The sequence below is a fragment of the Drosophila pseudoobscura genome, chromosome 3 (assembly GCF_009870125.1).
Source record: "Drosophila pseudoobscura strain MV-25-SWS-2005 chromosome 3, UCI_Dpse_MV25, whole genome shotgun sequence".
Lineage (NCBI taxonomy): Eukaryota > Metazoa > Arthropoda > Insecta > Diptera > Drosophilidae > Drosophila > Drosophila pseudoobscura.
Genome location: NC_046680.1, coordinates 9,284,247 through 9,305,135, shown reverse-complemented (window position 1 = coordinate 9,305,135; position 20,889 = coordinate 9,284,247). Strand labels below are relative to the sequence as shown.

Below are 20,889 nucleotides of genomic sequence, written 5' to 3'. Positions count from 1 at the left end.
ATCTGACATCGTCATAGCAGTCCAAAAGTTCTTGGAAGTAGACAAATAAAAACACAGATATACATACATACATATATATGTACATACCTATACATATGATACCCAATGGATCCAAGCAATCAATCTCAGATACACGTTAATAAACATACATATGTATGTAAATATGATAAGGATGAATGATGTCGGTGTCTGCAATACAACCACATTCTTACATTCATGGCATTCCCTGATTAAAAGTGGAGTCCCAATTATATAAATCCATAAATGGCAAACCCCCGTCGGGATGTCATCAAAAATGTAAATGAATGCATTGAAAACATGGATTCCTATGGTCCTAGCTCAACTCAAAACTAAAATTCGAGAATCTCATTAAATGTGTTGATTAAGATACGAATCATGGATTATACATATGCATACATATTATTAAGTGGTTGAGAGCAATTGATAAGCAATTGTAAAGATGGACATATTTACTTATTAATTGATTTGTTGAGGTCATTTTTACTGTGTAACTGATATTGCTCGAAACGAAAATGAAGGAGATTTGATATCAGTCATTGCATGGGAATATAGTTAATAGCCCAATTATATACATATTTGCATGTATTTAAAATGATATGGAATTACGTTTTTTTGGAACCATTTTAGTATAATACAAAAATATATTCGTCAATAGACAGAATATTTTGCAAATCTTTCGCATACATACTCGTTTGTACAAACCTACGAACGACTTAATCAAACAACCCTGCAAGAGAGAGAGAGAGAGGGAGAGAAAGAGACGACTATGGTATCATTGGCAGCTCACTTCCGTCGCCACTGAAGCCATTTGACAATTTTTCTAATACCTTCACGATCCCAATCCCAATCCGGATTCCGAGCATATGCTCTGGTTGCCCCGATCCCATATGTTTTCGGCTTTCCTTCCTTATTCGTTCCTTTTTTTTTTCGGTGGTCTTGCTTTGCGGCAATTTGTTTGCAGTTTTGTTTGCGATTTAGGGGATAATGTGCCATAAAGCCAAAACACGATTGACTGAGTCGCCGGTCACGACTAATCGGCAGAGAGAGAGAGAGAAAGATAGGCAGAGTGACAGAGAGGCAGATCTAGCTGGCTGATCGGCTGCGGATAATGCCCGGCAACTCCATTGTGAACGCATCAATAGTTATAATCGCAGCATCAATATTTACCCTAAGACCGACTCTGGGGCCGATCCGGAGCCGTTGCCGTTGCCGTTGCCGTAGCCTGAGCCTAAAACCCCGACTCCGCCGCAGCGGACAACAATGCGAGCAAATCCGCTGCCAGCGTTCCAATGAGGCGATTAACACCTAAATATGTGTGTCATTAGAGGCGACAAATGGAAAACGTATTGACAGGCAGACAGACGGAGGCTTTGACATCGTCATCCTTATTTCCAGCCTGCCAGAAGCATTGCCGTCGATGGGCTGCCGATGGGCTACACTGAAAAAATTCTGTGGGAAGTTGCGTACACCCTTCTCTTGTTGAAATTGTCTACAGTCTCAAATAATAGCTAAAGCTACGGGTATTCACAAAGGTATTCCCTAGTCAAAAAATTGTATTTCAAATTAAGATTCTTCCTGTGTTTCTCTCAGTGTATTTGCACATATCAAAATCGCTGGGCAGGCTAAATCTATGCTGTTCGGGTTGGTGTCAATAATGCGCTTGTTTTTATTTTCAAATGCCGATAACTTGCCCTTAAGCCGATTTGGCATACGTATCGCCCATACATACATACATACATATATGTATGCATGAACACACAGATACCCAAACGCACACATGCAGATGCGTTTTGAAACGGCGTTTGACGATCTATGACGTCAGCCATGAGAGTGACACCTCCAAGGCAGGACGGGCCTGCTAAAAACTGCTAAAAATCAACTCTTTTTCAAGAATTTTGGCAGATATTTCTTTTTTGGCCGGGTGTAAGAGGCTCACCACTAAACTCCCACAAGTTGCGGTCTTCCTTTGGGGTCTGGTCATCCATCGGTTGGATTGGATCATTTTCTCCTGTGCGACATGTGCATCGTTCCCCCTCCCTCCCTGCCGTGTATCGCCGCGTGTGGGTGAGTGTGTGCGGCAGGCGAACCTAAACCGATTAGAGGCTGCCACAGAGCGGAGTAAGGTCGATATGGGGGGAATTTAACCAATGGATGATTAAAAAGTTCCATTGACACTTTGGGCGACACTCTACACCGTTTGGAAGCCGCCGTACGGGTGGCTTAATCTCCACAAATTGCTCTGCTCCAAAGGAACGGAGATGCTTTTGAAACGAGTATTCGGAATGCAGCTCCAAAATGAACCAATAATGGATATTATACATATGTACATACATACCAGTAAATATTCTAAGACCCTCGAATTTGATCTTCAAATTGAAATAAATTTCTTGCGTTAATCTGTGCGAGGGAAATAATTAACAAAGCAACGGCTCTCAAATATTATCTATCCACTTCTTGGTGATCCCCGAAGCAGATTTATTTGGGCCCCGGCCCCCGCTGTTGCCACTTCTTCCTCGCACAATCTCGCATGGGAGCGTTAACGCTCATGTCAGTAAGTTCAAATTACATTTAATTGTTGGACATTTTTTGGATTCGAGCGGTCTGGCGGGAGGGCGAGGGTGGTGCACGCACAGCCGCACATCCACAGATACACGATACGCGCGTATGTACACGAAAAGCCACCACAAGGCCATCGCCGAATCCCAAAATCCGGCATAGGAAACGTAGTCGGGCTTAATTTGTAAAAGAGATAACATTTACACGTCAAAAGCCTTCAGGACTGGGACTGGGACTGGGCTTGGATGAGGGTGTTACGAATGATGGCGGTGATGTGTCAGATACTTCCATTTGAAATATAATAAGTTGATTCCGACGAAAGGTGGGGGTAAGTGAATTTGAATCTCAATTGAATTGCGAATCGTAGGTTTGGGGGAACGTCCGTTCTTTACGCCTGTCTGGTCGGCCGGGTCCTGCCCTCCTTTCCCATCGCCTGGCGAACCCAATTATCTTTCAATAAAAGGGGCAGCAGCAGGAAAAGTGCATCCTCAAGTTACACGCATGTTGTTGTAACGGATTTGTATGTGTGTTTTTGCCCAAAATCCAAAAAACCAAAAAGCCAAAACAGCATCAGCCCGGCCACAGCCAGAGCCACAGCCAAAGAGAACAGAACGAACGCACAGAACATTTCCATAGGGGTTGGACTCTGTCTCTCTCTAGCCAGAGAACTTGGGTTCCGGGGTTCCCCTTTTGTCTTTTGGCTGGCGTAACCCAAATCTGGCCTGCGGGCAAACATCTTTATTAATTCATAATTCAATCGGGAATCGCTGGGGAAGACACAATAGAGCTGGGACCATGGAACATGGAAAGCATCGCACATTTGGCAACATTATGGATTGTGATTTAACTTCAATTTTCCTAGGTCTATGGTCTCCCTATTTCACTTTTGTTTCAGTAATTCAATACGATTTTTCAATCTCCCAACAAGAGATGATTTCAATGGGAAAGCTCAGTCGGGCAGCCTCAATTTTCTAAACGAGATGATGATGTTGATGATGGGAGGAGGATGGTCTGTCCGAAGGCATCTTTTCGCCAGCAAGTGGAAAATTGGAATAGCAATTTAGTTTAATTAGTTCGAATGAAGGCAACCGCTGGCCGATTAACTTAATGCATCTCAAATTAAGTTTTCCAATTGCTGCAGCTACCAAGGGATTCTATCCCTCTATCTGTCGAAGGAAAGTGCTTTTTAATTCTCTCAACAAACTTTGAACAGTTTTATTTACACCCAGTCACAGCTATCGGGGGAATATGTCATTATAAACAACCAGAATTTGTACAGATTACCCATCATCGATGGGTACGATATACGATGTACGATGCTATCGGGGCGAAAAACCGTTTACATGGAGTTTCAGTAATCGCATGGAAAATCTGCCAGCCAGCCAGCCAGCCGTCCTCATGAATATTATGGGCAGCGAGAGCATTTAATGCATTCCATTCCCCGTCTTTCCGTCTAATCCGTTTTCAAAATCTGTAAATCCATGCGGTCTGTGGGCAAGAATAACAATGCCACAAACTGAAAGAGAAACAGAAACAGAAACAGCAGCGGAAATGTCTCTAGAATCAGAATCGGAGTTGGCTGAGTGCTTTTGTTAATCCGAATCCGAGGGACTGACGGACTAAGGGACACCCCAGAAGAGGCGAGTCTCTTTAGCACCGAGACGCAACCACAATAGCCACGCCCTCCTTTTCTGAGCCACAGCCAGAAACCGAGCCAGAATCAGAACCAGAACCAGGATGAAGACATCATCTTGATGGATACAGATAAAGGGAGACTGGGACTGAGACTGAGACAGTGACTGTTACTGTTACTGCCTTTTCAATGCTCTTATGAATTACGGATCGACGCCTCCTGTTCCTTTGTCTGCCTGCTGCACCTTTCGCCCGAAACCAAAACCGAATCGGCATCGGAATCCCCGTCTGAACATGACTCCCCCATCTTTATATATACTATTTACGTACGTATATATCAATGGTTCTATCCGGGGAAAATCTCATTAGACACACAAAAGGGAAAGCGACTCATCTTTCATTCGGGATGCTCGGCGGCGACAATTAGTACGAGTGTCGAGTTATTCCGCAACCGAAGGTACAGTAAATGCCATTAATGAAGCACACTGGAGAGGTTCTTCAGGCGAGGCTTCAGGTGCCCCACGGGCACGCCCACAAGCCCTCTACTAGAGGGGGAGGATGCGCTGGCAGCGATGCGAAGGAGTCGTCCCTTGCAAGTGTCCTCGCCGCAAGAAAAGGGTTAAAGTCTGGAGCATGTGTGAAGTGTTTGCGTTGCTCATTTAATGCTGCAAATATTTGGACAAAGTTCAAGCCTATCCCAAGCCCCTCGGGACATTTAATTCACTCCCCGAACCACTCTTCAGCAATTTGTCACGAAAAATTATCATAATAAAGTCGGAATTTATTGATTCGCCTTGTTGACTGTTCACAATTGTCGGAACAGTCCGGAACAGATGGGCCTTTCTCGGTGTTTCGACTGTTGTTTGCTCGGGGAATTTGCATTGCTTCCGCCACCCAGGGCCCCCAGGCCCACCCGCCCTGCCCATTCTCCTTCTCAATCTGAATCTCTTCCCCACCCCGAAAAGCGAGACAACAATGCAACTCTTTTGGATGAAATATATTCAAAGCGCGTTTGTCTATTTACAGTACATTTACGCACTTAATGATGGGGTTCGTTCTGTGCCCCCTCCCCCTCTCAATCACCCACTCTCCTCATCATCCCCCCCCCACCCACAGACAGGCGGCGAAAAAGTGAGCAAATGTCAGTCAAAAGATTTAAAGATGTGCACGTTAAATGTTTTATATTGTGGTAAACGTCCCCCCCCTGTCACTGTCTGTCTGTTTTGTCCCTTTGTCAATAATCTCCGAGGACAGTGGGGCAAACATAGCCCAAAACCAGAGATACTAGAACAGGTCCATCTATCACCATCTCTTCAAATCGATATTTATTAGACTATACTCAGAGACTATTCTTTTCAGATGGTAGAAAGCAAACTGCTCCAGAAACGGATTCAATAGTCCACTTCTAGAAATGTTTGGCTATATAAAACCTCTTTTTTAAGAGACTATACAAAATTAGTTCTATGAATGTTCGAGTATCTCTTCTATTAAGTCATTCCAGCCCATACAACATCCTCATCAATTTTTCTTCTTTCTTTGAAAAAACAAACATTTAATGTCGCCTGTCCAAATATTTTGTGCACCCACAATTTGAGTGCATTCCACTGTAACCATGGGCTTTTGTTCGGGGGAGTTGTCGAACAGCAATTTTCGAACTAGACGGCACCCAGAATGAGGCAGAAATCGAGGATGGGATGTGGAAGGAAACTCTCTACAAATTGACGACAAAACAGAAAGAGAAACACTTTTTCCTGGAGGGTGCATAAATTCAATTTGAAATTTGTGTGTGTAAACCTTTGCAGCGAGGCTTTTTTTGTGGTTAACCTAATTGAGTCGTCTTGTAAAATATGTAAATGCAGGACCGCCACACAGCACACACCCTCTCTTTGGGTCCATAGGAGTCAGAGGTTGTTTGACTGTTCCCGGGCGTTAATAATTATCAACCCCCGAAATTGTGGCGACGACGCATTAATTGGATAAAACAACAGAAGCAACTGGAGGGCAGTACACCTTCCACCTCTTCAGTGGAACCATTCAATAGACTATTTCTTCCACCGTCTTTGTCTGCTCATGTAATTGGTCAATGGGTCTCGAATGACACATTCCCTGGAATTATAGTATGGTATGCTGCCTGGAAACTAGTAAATCAATTACGTGGCCAGGCGGGGAGGTGCGTCGCCGGCTAATTGGAGACATATGGTATTCGTCTATCGCCTATCGATTCCACTGCCAATACCAGAAGACCCCTACCCCAGACCACAGACGCCAAGAGGCGGCCGAAAATTGGTGGAGAGGATGGTGCAGGGAAATAGGGTCAAAAGTGTCACATCATGCATAATGATGACGGTGCCGAGGCGGCGCGAACGGTGCGAGACGGGACTAAAAATAAAAACATGAAATGGCCGAAAATGCTTCTTGCATTGGGGAAAATTAACTGACAATGTGGCGTATACTTAATGCCGGGACGGGGCTGGCCCGGGCTACTGATAATTGCGCTTTCAAGTGTTTCTAGCGCTGACGACTGTCGGATGGTCTGACGACTTGCACATGCTCTAGCCCAGTCTCCGTCTCCGTCCCAGGCCCCTTCCCAGACCCCTCTCCCTCACGGACTCACCTTGTAATTTGAGCCGAAAATTTTTTGTAAAAAGGAAGCACTTATCCAACTAGTCAGTCAGGCCCATCAATCTGGGCAAGAGTCTGGTCTCCTCTTCTGTGGCTCCTCTGGCGCTTGCCCCGGCCTCAGATTAGATCGCATATGCAGAGCCGGAATGATTCCAAATTCGATATAGTATAGCATATAGTATATGGGCATGGATACGGACACAGAATGTTCCCAGGGAGCACCACAGAGGCGACTTTTGAGCCCATAATGACGATGATGTGGTGCATTTGTGTGTGAGTGACAGTGACGCGTCACTTTCTGTGGATCGCCTCGCCTCGCCTCGCCTGGCCTCTCCTCTCCTCTGCTTTTGGTGAGAGGTCCGCCGTGGCTCTGCTTGTGGCTGTGGCTGCTGGATGCATTCGTGTGTTTGCGTTTGCCCACAGCATTGGATATTTTCATAAGGCAGCTAAGTAAACCACTCAAGTAGGACATGGCAAGGCCGGACATGTCATCGTTGGCGCCATCCGCCGACGCCGTTGCCATCATTTATGGATAGGATGAGGGGTAGATGATATATGGTAGACGGTTCTCCGTTGTTGTTCTTTCCCTCTGGACTTGACTTGGCTTTCAGATGACTTTGGTGCCGCATGCATTCGTAGTCTCTTGTTGATGTTTACACAGAAATTGATATTTTATTTCAAAATATCAACAACGATCGGGAAAGCAGCAGCAGCAGCAGATGAATAAAAGGAAGATCAACAGGGGAAGAGAGACATTTCCCGATCCTGTTGAAGTTTTTGGGAGATTATTTACTCCAGAGGCTAACGTTGGTCTTGAGGAAGGCTGAAAATGATAGCTGGCCAAGGCATTGATATGCGGAAAAGATTCAAGACATCCTTTAAGATCATGAATTAGTTTCTTCCCAAAAAAATAGGAAATATTATCAATTCAAAATGCCATTTTATTTGGTATGATGTAACTTTTACTTAGGAGATGTCTTTGTTTAAAATTGATCTCCGATCTCTGATCCAAATCGAAATGTTGGGGTTCCAATGTCCATGTCCAAAATCAAACAAGTTCGTATAATGATTTAAATTCTTAACTGTTCATTCGGTTTTTATTGCAATCTAAATGTATACGTAAGCTCTATGATTTGCATACTTAAACTCTATTTACAATTACGTACACACACAAAAATTTGAATGAAAACGTTTCGAATTCAAGTTCACATTCAGCTGCCCGAGTGCGCAAGTGGCAGGGCCTCTTTCTCTCTTTCTCTCTGTCTCTCTGTCTCTCTTCCTCTATAATATCCCTCTGGTTCCTGCTCTATGCCTATCTGTAACTCTCTTTCTGGCTCAACTGGCTTAAATGGCTATCTTTGAAGAGTGTGCGACGCTTGCGGTACGAGTGCTGTGGTACGAGTACTGGAACTTGCTGGATATATGGTAGGTAGGATAGGGTACGATATAGGGTATGTAGGGTAGGATTTCCGGATCAAAGATCTGGCTAAAGTCGATTTTGCTTGATTCAGTTATTGCTCGAACTGGAACTCGCTCCAAGGATGCGCTTAACTAGATTTAACTTAGAATTAGAATTGAAACAATTTGAATAGCTGGGCCTTAGTGCTTCGGGGGGACAGGTATGGTGATGGGGATGGGGATGCGGATGGGGCGACACCTCAGACCCGCTGATATCATGTGATCTCTGGAGCACTGTGCTTCAGCTCGGGCGACGTTGAGAATGGCCTGTGCAGCAGCAATTGCCCGCTGTGGTGGTAGCCAGTGGTGGTCGCCTCGTGGTGATGATGGTTCACAGCGCCGGGATTAGCTCCACCGCCTCCTGATCCCGCTCCTGCAGCGGCCGCTGCCACCGCCGTCGAGTTGAGCTTCTCCGGGGAGTTGATTCGCAGCTTGGGTGGCGGTGGGTGCTGCTGGGCGTGGCTGGGCACGCACTCCACATAGGCCGCGTAGGCGGGATGATGCAGATGCGGTGGCCCGCCGGAGCCTCCGTTCAAGGCCAGCGGCTGAGGCAGCTGTGGCAGCTGCGGATGCGGCCGCAGGACAATGGGCTGGATGGGGAACTGCTGCGAAATTTCCTTCAGGTTGCTAAAGCTTTGCAGGTAGCAGCCGGCACTGAATAGACTGGTGGCCGCATCCAGCTTGAAGGGCGGCAGACAGCCCGGTCCGGGCAGCGGAGGACCACCCCCACCAGCACCCGCTCCACCGAACACCACTCCGCCGTGGGGCAGCTGGGGAGGGGTCAGGCCGGGCGAGGCCAGTGGAAGGGAGCTGCTCAGATCCCGCGGCTTGTCGTCATCCACGCTGAGGCTCTCATCGCGGTCGTTGGCTCCATTCGAGGTGCTCCCGGGGCTGTGTTGCAGCTGCAGGCTGCTGGGCACGGGCGAGTGGGTGCCCAGCGAGATGTCCGAGTCGGAGCTGTCCGAGGGCGTGGGCGAGGCAGCCCCATCTGCACGCCGGCTGCGGCAGCCCATGCCCGAGTTCTGGTTGTGCTGGAGGCTGCAATGAAAGGAATGGTTTAGTGGGGGTTTCTCTAATATATACTAATGGTTGTATAGATAGATATCTCATTTCCCCCATAATACATTATTAGGAAGAAGGAGCTACCTTCTTTATTCTGCAGATAGCATACCATATCCTCAATAATTGCCATAGAAAATCACCATTTAAGAATGTCTCTTTATATCTATCGGACCACTATATCATATAGCTGTCATGTGAACATTTTTTCTGCAGAGGTATTCAATGCGGTTTCCGGTGCTTGTTTCAGAGCAATAATAATTGATCGAATGGCTAATAGAATTAGATCGGTTCCCAAGCCCCACTCGACAGGCATTCACTTCTTCTGCTCTCACAGACCCGTCGCTCCGTCGCTCCATCGCGATTTTCCGCTCTTCCACCTTTTGATGGACTCCGGTCTGGGACTTTCATTGCATTGGCATCGGCATCGGCATCGGCATCGTTAATTAGTCGATGGCCGACAGTTGCAGTGGCTGTGGCTGTGGCTGTGGCTTGACGTCCATTAAGGCGGCTCATTTGTCGCTGCCCTCCAGCGGCAGGGGGTCAAAAGGAGCTGGGGGGAAGAGCAGCAGAAGGAGGCGACTCCAACTCCGTTTGGCTCATAAATCTGACACAACTTTCACACATGCTTTGAGATAAATTGTCTGTGGCCAAAACAAAAGACGCGCCATCCGCCACCAGAAGATGACTTGATTAGCCGCCATAGATTCGACACCAGCAGCGAGACAGAGACGGAGACAGACCGGCAGGAGGTGAAGGAGAAGGGGGAGAAGCATTCTCATATACATCATCATTTGCCAACGCGCCATGACTCCTGCAATGTCATAATTATCGGTTAGGATTCGCTCAAGTTGCCGCAATTTGTTCACCACACTCCGCCCCGCCGCTGATCCTTGAGCGGCTCGTGTTGTGTGATTAATGGTGCATCACTTGCACTACCAACAGCACCATTGGGCACCACTGGACGCGGGAGCAGGGACACTGGCACAGTTGGAGCCTCGAAATGTATATGCGGCTACCTTTTTGTGGCCTTTGTCTTTCGCCTTCGAGGGGAGCATTAAATCGTTTAGTTGCCTAATGTGCCAACTTGATGGATCACTCTCCGTCTTCCCACTGCCACAGCACCTGCCCCTGCCCTTGTCCCCTGTCCCCTGTTCTCCGTTCTCCGTTCCCGGCTAAGATGAATTGTTAGCAAAACGATCAGGGAAGCAGCATGGGGATAGATGTGCTGTGGCTAGTGGAGACTACCCGCTGTTGGGATACTCCAGAAAAGGGGCCTACGACGGCGATTAGAAAGGTTTTTCTGCCTCTGATTTTCGGTAATTGGAACCCTCCAACGATGGGAAAGTATTGGAAATCTGTGTGCGGTGGGTCGGCGGTATGAAACCTTAGCCCTCGGCGGTAGCACAAACACAAATGTGGAGCGAAGGATGCTCCTTCTTCCTTCCTCCTTCTGGTAAGTAGCCAACATTTTTGGCACGGGCGACTCAAGGCCACTTTTGGGCTCCATTGGGAGCATCGCATCGCTTGGCTTGCCTCGGCACGCTTGGCTTGAGCCAAGAAACCGAAAACTTGGATACACGAATCTGATATATATTTTCCACACAATTGACTTGTCAGGGCACAGGAGAAGGAGGATGGGGAGGAAGAGCAGGCATCAGTAGGCAGGGGCAAAGGGTTGACTGAAATCGGATACCGTGTGGCACCTAACCTAACCGAAATGACACGTATGTAATTACCCGCTTGGACATGGCCAGTCAGAGGAAGGCTGGCTGGCTGGCTGGCTGGAAACCCGAGAAGAGAAGCATTGAAATGTTCTTTAATCGGCTCATGTCAGAAGATGGAGATTCCGACTCGGATTCAATACGAATCGAATCGAATCCAAACGAAACGAAACGAAACGAAACCCATTCAGGCTGCAGAAGAATGCTGGTAACATGATCCGCTAGACCAACAAAAGACTCTCGCTGCGATTTAAATATGGCTTAAAGACCAGAGCAAGAGACAGAACCAGCTAGAGGGAGTCCTTTGGCAGGCCCACTCTTTGAAGTAGAGGTAACTCTCCACGGGAGCAGCAATGTCAATAGCAGTCGGTACCAAATCAGGCAGAATATTGCATCGCCTTGCGAGGCATTTCGATAATTGTGTCAATTCAAATTGAATGCTCTAAATTGTGTAAATATTTAGACAAGCCTGAGCATCGCTGGCTGAGAGCCATTTCCAGCCTGTCCCAGCTCCCGAGGGGTTTCTGTTTCTGTTTCCGTGTCTCTGGAGTGGCGGACCTAAATGCAATCAACATTTATTTTTGCTCTTTCTGCCTGAGTTCTGGTGAGATCTGTTGACAAACGGGATTTAAATTTGTTCGCCTTTGAATTTGAATATTTGCAACCCCCTCTGGGTCGAAATGTGACCCGCTCCTCCCCTCCCCCCACTCCCTATCACTTGTCAATTGAACAAAGGCCACATCCGGTGTTGCCTGCTCAGCCATCGATGAAGAGCGACTGCTGTGCTCCGATGATGATGATGATGACTCTGAGCCTGACTTCTTATTAATTTCTTTAATACACTTTCTATACGGCATTGAAGTGTCCGACTTCTCATTCAACTCATTCTTCTTTGAGTCCCAGCTTCCCATCGTCAGCTCCTACTCTGGCTCCTGCTCCCATTGCATGCCGCATGTTGTATATTTTTCTCACAAGCCACCGAAAAACGGTAGTTGGTGTTGTGCAAACAGCGTCGAGTGGCGGTCGGAGCTGGAGCTGGAGCTCCCTCACGGGGGCTTCCATCACGGCATCATGGGTATGGGTACTTATGTGGCTCGAGTGCCCTGTCCGAGCGCTCAGACAAGTGCCCACTCGGACTCGGATATTGACAATGGGCCGGTGTGGATGTGGATGTGGATCTGCTTCTGCTTCTGCATCTTCCTTTCTTCATTAGAATTCGGGTTCGAGTTCGAGTTCGAGTCGCTGAGATGTTCGGATGCTGGGAAATCGATGGGCAAAACCTCTTCAAATTTAGTGGCAGCTTCTTGTCCTTATGCCTCTCTCCCTCAAGCCTGTACCTCTCTCTCTCTCTCTCTTTTCCGCTTGTGGATGTATCTGTATCTTTACGAGTATATGCCCAGTCCTCTCCCCAAGTGTCCGCAAGTGCGTGTTTGTTATTTTGATTGATAATTGACATTTACAACATATTTGTTGTGTGTTCAATTTTATTACACTCCGGGTTTTCCCATTCATTCGCTCACAATTCCAATCCCAATCCCAAGAACCCGAACCCGAACCCAAATGCTGGTTGATTTGATTTCTGTTGGCACATTTCATGTTCTGGGTTTGACAAATTGCTGTTCCCACTCCCTGCTCCCCTCTCAGACACCCGCCCACTGTGCCCCTAATTTGGCCATCGACTCTGCTCCGCTGCTTCGCTGCTGGAGCATCCGTCCATCTGTGTGGGCGAATCTCCAGTGGCTGTCCACGAGCCACGCATTTCGGTTTCGTGTAATTCACGCAATAAAACAATTGCGGCGAGGCAGTGGCAGGGGCAGGGGCAGGGGCAGAAGCTGGTTTATCCGAGAGCCGAACCGAGCTTCAGCATCAGCCTCAGCCTCATATCGCTGTCGTGCATCATCAAGTGGCAATTGTAATTGATCAAAATCAAGTCTATGGCTGGGCTAATGGCCAGCCAAGAATTGAAGCTTCTTCGAATTCTGGTTTCTGGTTTCTGATTTCTCATTTCTAATGTGAAATATGAGTCAGCCTCAGTTTTAATTGCTGACTGATTGCGGAATCAATATCGGAATGAATGCTTGATTAATTCAGCTATAATCGCCCCTTTCTCTCATACGATCCCTGCCACACAGCCACACTGCCACTCTGCCATGATTTGCACGCTTCAAGGGGCCTGCCTCCATATCTGGGCCTATCTGTTGGATACAGGTAAAACTCTCCCATTCACATCATTGCCGCTGGCTCCCTTGTCAGAATTCTTGTATAATGTGCTGCAATCTTGATTTTGAATAGCTTGCAACTGCAACTGCCACTGCCACTGCCACTGCCACTGCGCAACTGTAGTACTTGGCAGTCGGAGGCATCAGAGCATGACAAGTTTCCGCTGACGCGAACAGAGTTTGAGTCAAGTTGAGTCGATCAATCTCTGATGTCTTAATTACTCAATTCGGGAGCAGACGCTGCGCCGCGCTGCCTTTCTCTGTGGAGCCTTTCTAATGCTTGAAGCGCGGAATAGCCGTCAGTGGAAGTTGCGTATTTGATTGATTTACCATCTTAACTGGAGCCCCAGCCTGGCTCCTTCTTCCACCACGATCTTGTTTTGCTTGGGCCGACAGCTCCATCGCCAACTCCACCGCCAGCTCCATCGCCAACTCCACCGCCAGCTCCATCGCCAACTCCAACTCCAGCTGCTCTGTCTGTCCGTGTCCGTGTGTCGCCCCCCGTTTGCACAAGTGCAGTAGCAAAAATGTTAAAAATGTTTTTCAGCGCACAATGCTTGAACAGTCAGCGCCTGTTCTTTGCCAGGTCTGAGCCTTTAGGTCTGGGTCTGACTCTGGGTTCTGGTGAGATTGGTCTGACACTGCCCCTGCCCCGGCCCCGGCCCCTGTCCTGCCCTGCCCTGTCCTGCCCTGTCCTGCCGGAATCCCCTTCATATTCTGCTGTCTGCTATCGCCTGGCGCTGTCGAAGTGGTAGTTCGCCGTCGCTGGGGCATATGAACGGCTTTTAATTTCATATTTTTTATATACAGATACATATTTGTATACCCGTTGATAGGTACGTATATATGTACATATCTCTGTATATCTTTTGGATATCTTATGGCTTGTAGACATTTGTGTTCAATGCGCTTCTTTTTCTTTTTCTTTTTTTTTGTCTCATCTTCAAGTCTCTTGCCGGCTCTGCTTAATAACACGATGACTACACGAAACGAAACCTCGAAAAACTCGAATTCGAGCTGCGGCTCTGGATCTCGGCCTGGCTCCGGATCGGGTACGAATGCGAGTACGAATGGAGCTGTAATGGCCGCGTATCCGTAGCGCCTGTTCTGCGGCCTCTGCTGCTGCTTTACAAGCGAAATAATCGCCATCATTTCAACTAATGACCCGTTCCAAAAGGCGCTCGTATCTGGATATTTTTTTTGTTTTTTGGGGTTATGCCATTACGAGCATGGATGGTGGCTTATGTGAATCTTGGCTGGCGCTTTGTGCAGATTCATTCAATTTGAGACGAGGCCGAAGCTGCTCCTAACTTAATAAACACGGCCCCCGGATCCGTTGGGATCTGGGCATCTCGGCTCTTCAAGATCTCCGAAGAATGCCAAATGTTGTCTCGATTTCTTTTACTTTTACTTTTCCTTTTCCACCTACCGATCGTTTCATTTTTTCCGTTTTCGGTTAGCAGGTAGAACTTGAAATATTTGCGCATCTGCAGGAGCAGCCTGGCACTTGAGTGGACTACGATTCCGACTCCGGCTCCGTCCTGGCTTTTCTTGCAGTGTCATTCCACTTAACTTGCCTCCTCCTCTTCCTCCTCCTCCTCCTTTGTGGGCATCTTCTGTGCGGGATCTTCTTCATTTCAACTTCGCGCGAATTGGTCGAGTTTTAACTTCTTTGCCCCTTCATTCCCGATCTCTCGATCTCTGTCTCTGGTCATATTTTGCAAGCGGTTGCACCTTTCCAGGTGAAGCATGAGCTGCGTTTACATTGTCATCGTTATCATCATTGTATTCATATTCATCGTCATCGTCATTATTATCATCATCATCTTTATCGTCATCGTCGGCGGCGGTCAGTTTAATGTGGCCAAAAAGCGACGACCGCAACAAACAGCAGAAATCGAGAACGCTTCACTGAGTGCCGCCACCGCCACCGCCGCCACCGCCGCTGCCACTGCCACATATGAGTATCGGCACGGATCAATGAAATGGAAACGCTCCTGTATGGCCCCTACTCCCCCAGCGATCTCCAGCAACCCACTGGGCCGCTTAGAAGGAGATGATATCGTTTTACCTAGTCCATCTCGAGTTACCTTCTAGCTGGAGCTGGAGATGGAGCTGGGTCTGGGGCTACTATTGGATAATTGACCCCCGAGAAGATGTTGCGGTGGAACTTACCGATTCTTGGCAGCAGCAGCCCGATCCCGTTGACGGCGATTCTTGAACCAGTTGCCCACTTGCGTGGGATTGAGGCCGGTGGCCTTGGCCAGCTCCCGCTTCTTGGTGGGGTTCGGATAGGGATCCTGTAGGTACCATTCGCGCAGTAGGCTCCTCGTGCGCTCCTTGAAGCAGTGCGTCTTCTGTTCGCCATCCCAGATGGTCGGTGGAAGGGGAAACTTCTTGCGCACTCGATACTTGTCCACGGGGCCTGTAAATGGCAGGTTCTAATAAATGGTGGCTCCCTTCACAGAGTCCAGAATCTGCACTCACCTAGGGAGCGACCGCGCAACTTCTCGGCCTCGATGTAGTGGGCCTCCAGCCACATGGCCTGCAGCTTGCCATAGGATGCCTTAGTAAATTTATGATTCTCTATTATTGCATAAAGTTCCCTGAAATATATAGAGATATAGCACGATATACAGATGGAATCAAAGTGAAAAAAAGGAGGAGTTGCCAGCACAGATTTCAACCCCATCGACCGCCCTCTGGGACCACTGCTGCGATGTCCTGCTGCGAAGCCATTCCATCCCCCTGCTCAGGGGCTAAGTCGGCCATATGTATTTTGAAACAATTTCATAAGTATTTATTGTCGTCACTGCCGTTGACAGCTCAGCTGAGTACGTCAAATGATTTTAATTGGAAGTCGTTTATTTGCCAAGTCAAAGCAATCAAATCACTTGCCACAGCAGATCCGTATATGCCTATGTACTCCTATATGTACGTATATGTACATATGTTTTATACGACTATCACATTGATTGATTGTAGTCAGATTTGATAGCTGCAGCCCCGTTTGATTTGTCATAGACGAGATGCAAAAACCTGATGCAACCGTAAATAGAGGCGAGTACTAGCGACCGATCGGATAATTGTCTATATCGATAGCCGTTGCATCGAGACCTGTTTGACCACCTGGCTCGCTGGTAACTGGAATTCGCTGATAGCCGAGCTGCTAAGTGGGTCTATTGCTTGTCTATCTGCAGAGCCATACACAGATTCCCACTATCCCCCAATTGGGCCAATTTCTGGCGATCCTTTTGTGATCGCGACCCATTGAAACCCAATTTCGATTGGAATGAACTGTTTCCGGCTTTCTTAGATATTCAAATGTAATGTGAGAATATATTTGAGTGTGGCGACGGAAGCCAGAAAGCGTACCCACGTCCATTCCGATCCCCATTCCCGTTCCTGTACCCCGATCCCTGCAGCCTTGGATTCACGAGTATTGTTCGGTCGGTCGGTGTTTTATTAATCAAGCCTGCTCCACTTGGCTTTCGGATGGCAGCGAGTTCTTTAATTAGTAAATTAATTCCTTTGTTTATTAATTTAGGAGCTCATTGTGCTCTCATTACGGCCGAGGCACAAAGCTCGACGGGGAAAACTATCGAATAACCAAGCGACGGATCAGAACAGATCGGATCGGGTTGGGTCGGATCGGGTTGGGTCGGGGTTAATCAGGGAGGCTGCCCCTGCCGTCGATGAGGTTATTTGATCTGGGGGCTTTTGTCTGAGGAATGGAATCCTACCTGAAGTTACCAACATGATAGGCGACCACTGCCCGGGCCCGGAGCACCGCCTCGCAGTTGAGTATCTCGTGCATGTTTGGCAGGGCGACGGGCAGACTCCAGAGGAACCGGGCCAGCCGCTCGATGTCGCCCGAGTCCTCCAGGGTCTTGCAGACGATCTCCACCTGGGCGGCGGAGAAGGCGAGTGTGGGCACCGCCAGTATCGGACTGGGCGCTATAATCTGGTGATGTGTGGGCGAGAAGCTCTCTGAGGGCGGCTGTTTGCCCTCCGTCGGTCCAACGGCCATTTTATTCGTTGAATCCACTGTGAACGAATTCGCATACTATTCTGCACCGAAACGAAGCAATCTTGCTTGCCACCAACACCAACTTGACCAGACTACCAGATTGCCAGAGAGTCGAGTCCTTAGTGCGAGTCCTAGGCTGTTGCTGGATTATCTTCACTTGTAAACTTCACTGAACTTTCGAGCACTGAACACGGGGGGAAGTCGTCGTCTATATCCACGGGTGTATGTACATTTAAATGTGGTTAGCACTTCAGGAGAGGTTTTGGATTTGGATTTGGAAACATTTAAGTGGTTGGATCACTCGCGCGTGGGATGACAGCGATCGGCTGGAGGATGTGGATGAGGAGGTGACCACCGCGTTGGACGCACTACTGGCGGTGTCGGCGTGCGAATCCAAATGAATGCCAATGAGCCAGCTCATGAATGCGATACCCGGTCCCGGTTAACGAGTGCGAGTGCGAGTGCGAGTACGAGTGCGAGTCCGATTCGATGAGACTGCAGAACTGCAGAACTGCTCTTCCAAATCCACTTTGTATCCAAGCCTCCGACGGAAGGGGGCTGAGGCTGAGGTCGAGGCTGGGGCTGGGGCTGGGGCCGGGATTGGGACTGGGCGTGCTATGGATATAGCCGAGCAAACCGATCAGCCAACCGAGGTACCGAGCGACCAACCAAACGGCCAACCGAGCGCGCAAAAAATACGTCAAATAATGGTCTTGTAACTGAGCTGCCTACTATGCGACGGGAACGGTACGGAACGGAACGGCAGCAGCAGTGGCAGCAGTAGCAGTAGCAGCAGCAGATACAGCAATAGCAACAGCAACAGCAACAGCTACAGCAGTGGCAGTGGCAGTGGCAGTAGCAGCAGCACAACAATGACGCGCCACAGATACAGATACTCTGGCAGCTAGCTCAGGCTACTGCTACTACTGCCGCTTGCCGCCTGCTGCCAGCTGCAGAAACAGATACACAGATACAGATACAGCTACAGATATGGTAACAGAAACGAGTTGCCACCAATACCAGCCCAAAGACCAGTTTGCTACCGAGCCCATGTACCAGACACGCACACAGATACTCCGATCCGGACACAGATACAGATACAGATACGGATACTGAAACACCACCAGACCCAGTTGCCCTCTGGTGCGGCAGTGGGCGTGGTTCGTGTTCACGTTCGTGTTGCTGCTGCTGCTGTTGCCGTCTCGCTTTGATCAACGTCATTCGACACCAAACCGGGCTCTGCTGCCTTCTCGCTCTGGCGGTTGCGGTGGTGGCAGTGGCAGTGGCAGTCGCCGTTTCTTGGGTCTCGTTTAAATGAAATGTATATAAACCCTACACACACACACACTTACACCAGGACACATACTGTTGCAGTTGCAGGATAACAACAGGGTCTACAATCGGGGTTAGGAATGGTGATGGAGATGGTGGAGGGGCAGCGCTAGGGGTAGAGCGGACTGGAGTGGCATGATGAGGCAGAGGCAGCTCTGATATTGATAAAGAAATCAAATAAAACATCCAGGAATAGGCAGTCAGAAGGGCAGGCGGGAGTACAGTGGTTTCGAGCAGCTAAATTCTATGTAAATTATTCATGGGAAAAGCTACCCGTACCTACCTCATATATGGGATTAGGGAACGATTAAATGTTGAATTATTTGAATACAGTCCGGGTAGAAATATAAATATATTGTATATTTACAATCACAGGCCAATTAATGTATGATGTTTGATTCCATTTGTCTTCATTTTAGTTTGGAAATTGTACACTTTATTATGAGAAAAGTTAAGGGAGAACGTATGTTCGCCAGGCTCTTATATTCCTTTCTATAGTCTTTTTATTATAATGTGTTTTGTAACCACAAATTGTACACCTTTTTTCGTATATTTATCCCACTGTAGCTGAAGCATATTGTGTAAGTGTAGCAAAATGTTTGACACCATGTGGTCTGGCAGCGTCTACTTTCGTCCTCTTCCCCTAGTTCCGCCCCATAGTCCTCGGCTCCTGGGTCATGTACTCGGTGTCCTTATGTCGTCGAATCCCTCGAATCCTTGTCGCCAATTGCACACACAAAAACCCACTGCACATTGAAATCACGTTTCCATTTTGGCAAAAAAGGGAAAAAGGAACTTTTGATTACGAATGAGGGAAATATTCACGCGCAAAGTTTTCATTGTGGCGCTGTCACTGGTGCTGGTCCTTCCTCGGTGGTGCTTCATCATACTCCGCCTGAATGACAGGAGCCGGAAATACTAGCGGAGGGTGATGGGGTGTGAGACGGGTAAGCGGGGAAGTGGGCAGGCGGGCGCACAGAGAACACGCTAATGTATCGTTCGCGCTTTGTCCAGAGTGTTAACAGATTAGTTGTTTACATGCCACAAGTAAATGAGTTTTCGTTGCCACCTTTGCAGAGGCATGAGAGTGAGCGGCACCCCACACCCCATACCCCACACCCCACAGCCGATTCCCAGTCCTCCCCTACCGCCAATATCCGAGTACATATGTACAGGAACCCGTCGCCATTGCCTGCCAGTCTCTCCTCCGTCCCCCTCAATGTGGCACTCACACCCAGCTCCCCCCTGCCGCTGGCATCGGCATCCGCTGGCTGGGCTCTTGTTAAATCTGAACGATGACTTTTTGAGTAGTTGGTTGAGCGTTTTGGACAATTTCATTACGTGAGCGGCAATCGTTGTTCAGGGATATCTGTGCGTGTGTATGTGTGTGTGTCAGATACGTATATAGATACTGAGGATGAGGCAGGAGATAGGGCACGCATTGCGGCATCTGCATCTCTCACATAGCTCACATTATGTGCCACAGCGCCTGCTGCTGCTACTGCTACCGCTCCATAGCCCTCTGAATGTGCTCATTATGGTATCGATCACCTTTCATGAGCCACATTTGACGCTGGCAGCGAAAGATACAAACGAAAGATATGCACCCCAAGGCAGAGATATATAGATATAAATGCAAATGCGATGGTGTGAAAGCCTTTGTTGGATAGGGATTTGTTGTTCAGGAGTCCTATAGAAGATCTTTTCATTATTTCGTAGTCTTTTATCTAATGGCAGAGGGGTATCAATGAAATATATTTGTAGTTCAGCCAACATCGACTCGTACAATTTATACTAAATACATAGACGAGAATGGATGCCCCTTTTGCACTACACTCCAAGATACATACGAATATGTAACTATTCTTAGATTTAAAACGAAAAAACACACTCCAGAAATCATCAATTTCGCATCAACTCTCAGAGGAAACCTCTATGAAAAGCCAAGGACGAATTAATCTATGAAAAATCTACTCGAAAAACATGTCTTGGCTTCTCTATTGGCTATATCTAAATATTAAAATGAGAATGAGGTGAAAGTCGCTCGAGCTGATTTTCCTTTTGATTTTTCCCTCTGAACTTCAGAAAGCAATTGCGATTCCATTTGAATTGCCTAACGAACCGTGATTTTTGTCGGGGGAGTGCTGTTGCCATACCATACTCGTATAATGTCATATTGTTGACAATTGCGCTTGCGGTGCTAATCAAAATATCCAACTCCGGAGTGGAGTGGAAC

The 20,889-nt window shown here is 47.9% G+C and overlaps 1 protein-coding gene across 1 annotated transcript; it reads right to left on the bottom strand.

Moving 5' to 3' along the window:
* Nucleotides 1-7,894: 7,894 nt before the first annotated feature.
* On the bottom strand, nt 7,895-18,302 carry Optix (optix). The gene is made up of 4 exons (XM_001360625.4): nt 17,035-18,302; nt 15,779-15,897; nt 15,467-15,716; nt 7,895-9,327 (listed from the first exon to the last, which is right to left on the bottom strand). Exons 1-4 carry the CDS (start codon nt 17,319-17,321, stop codon nt 8,505-8,507), a joined length of 1,479 nt encoding a protein of 492 aa, XP_001360662.2. The 5' UTR covers nt 17,322-18,302; the 3' UTR covers nt 7,895-8,504.
* Nucleotides 18,303-20,889: the final 2,587 nt, after the last annotated feature.

Coding starts and splice junctions, on each gene's coding strand:
- Optix (XM_001360625.4), bottom strand. CDS start 17,321: ATGGCCGTTGGACCGACGGAGGGCAAACAGCCGCCCTCAGAGAGCTTC. Junction 15,898..17,034: donor TATCATGTTGGTAACTTCAG/GTAGGATTCCAT, acceptor TATATATTTCAG/GGAACTTTATGCAATAATAG. Junction 9,328..15,466: donor GCTGCTGCTGCCAAGAATCG/GTAAGTTCCACC, acceptor CTTTCATTGCAG/CCTCCAGCACAACCAGAACT.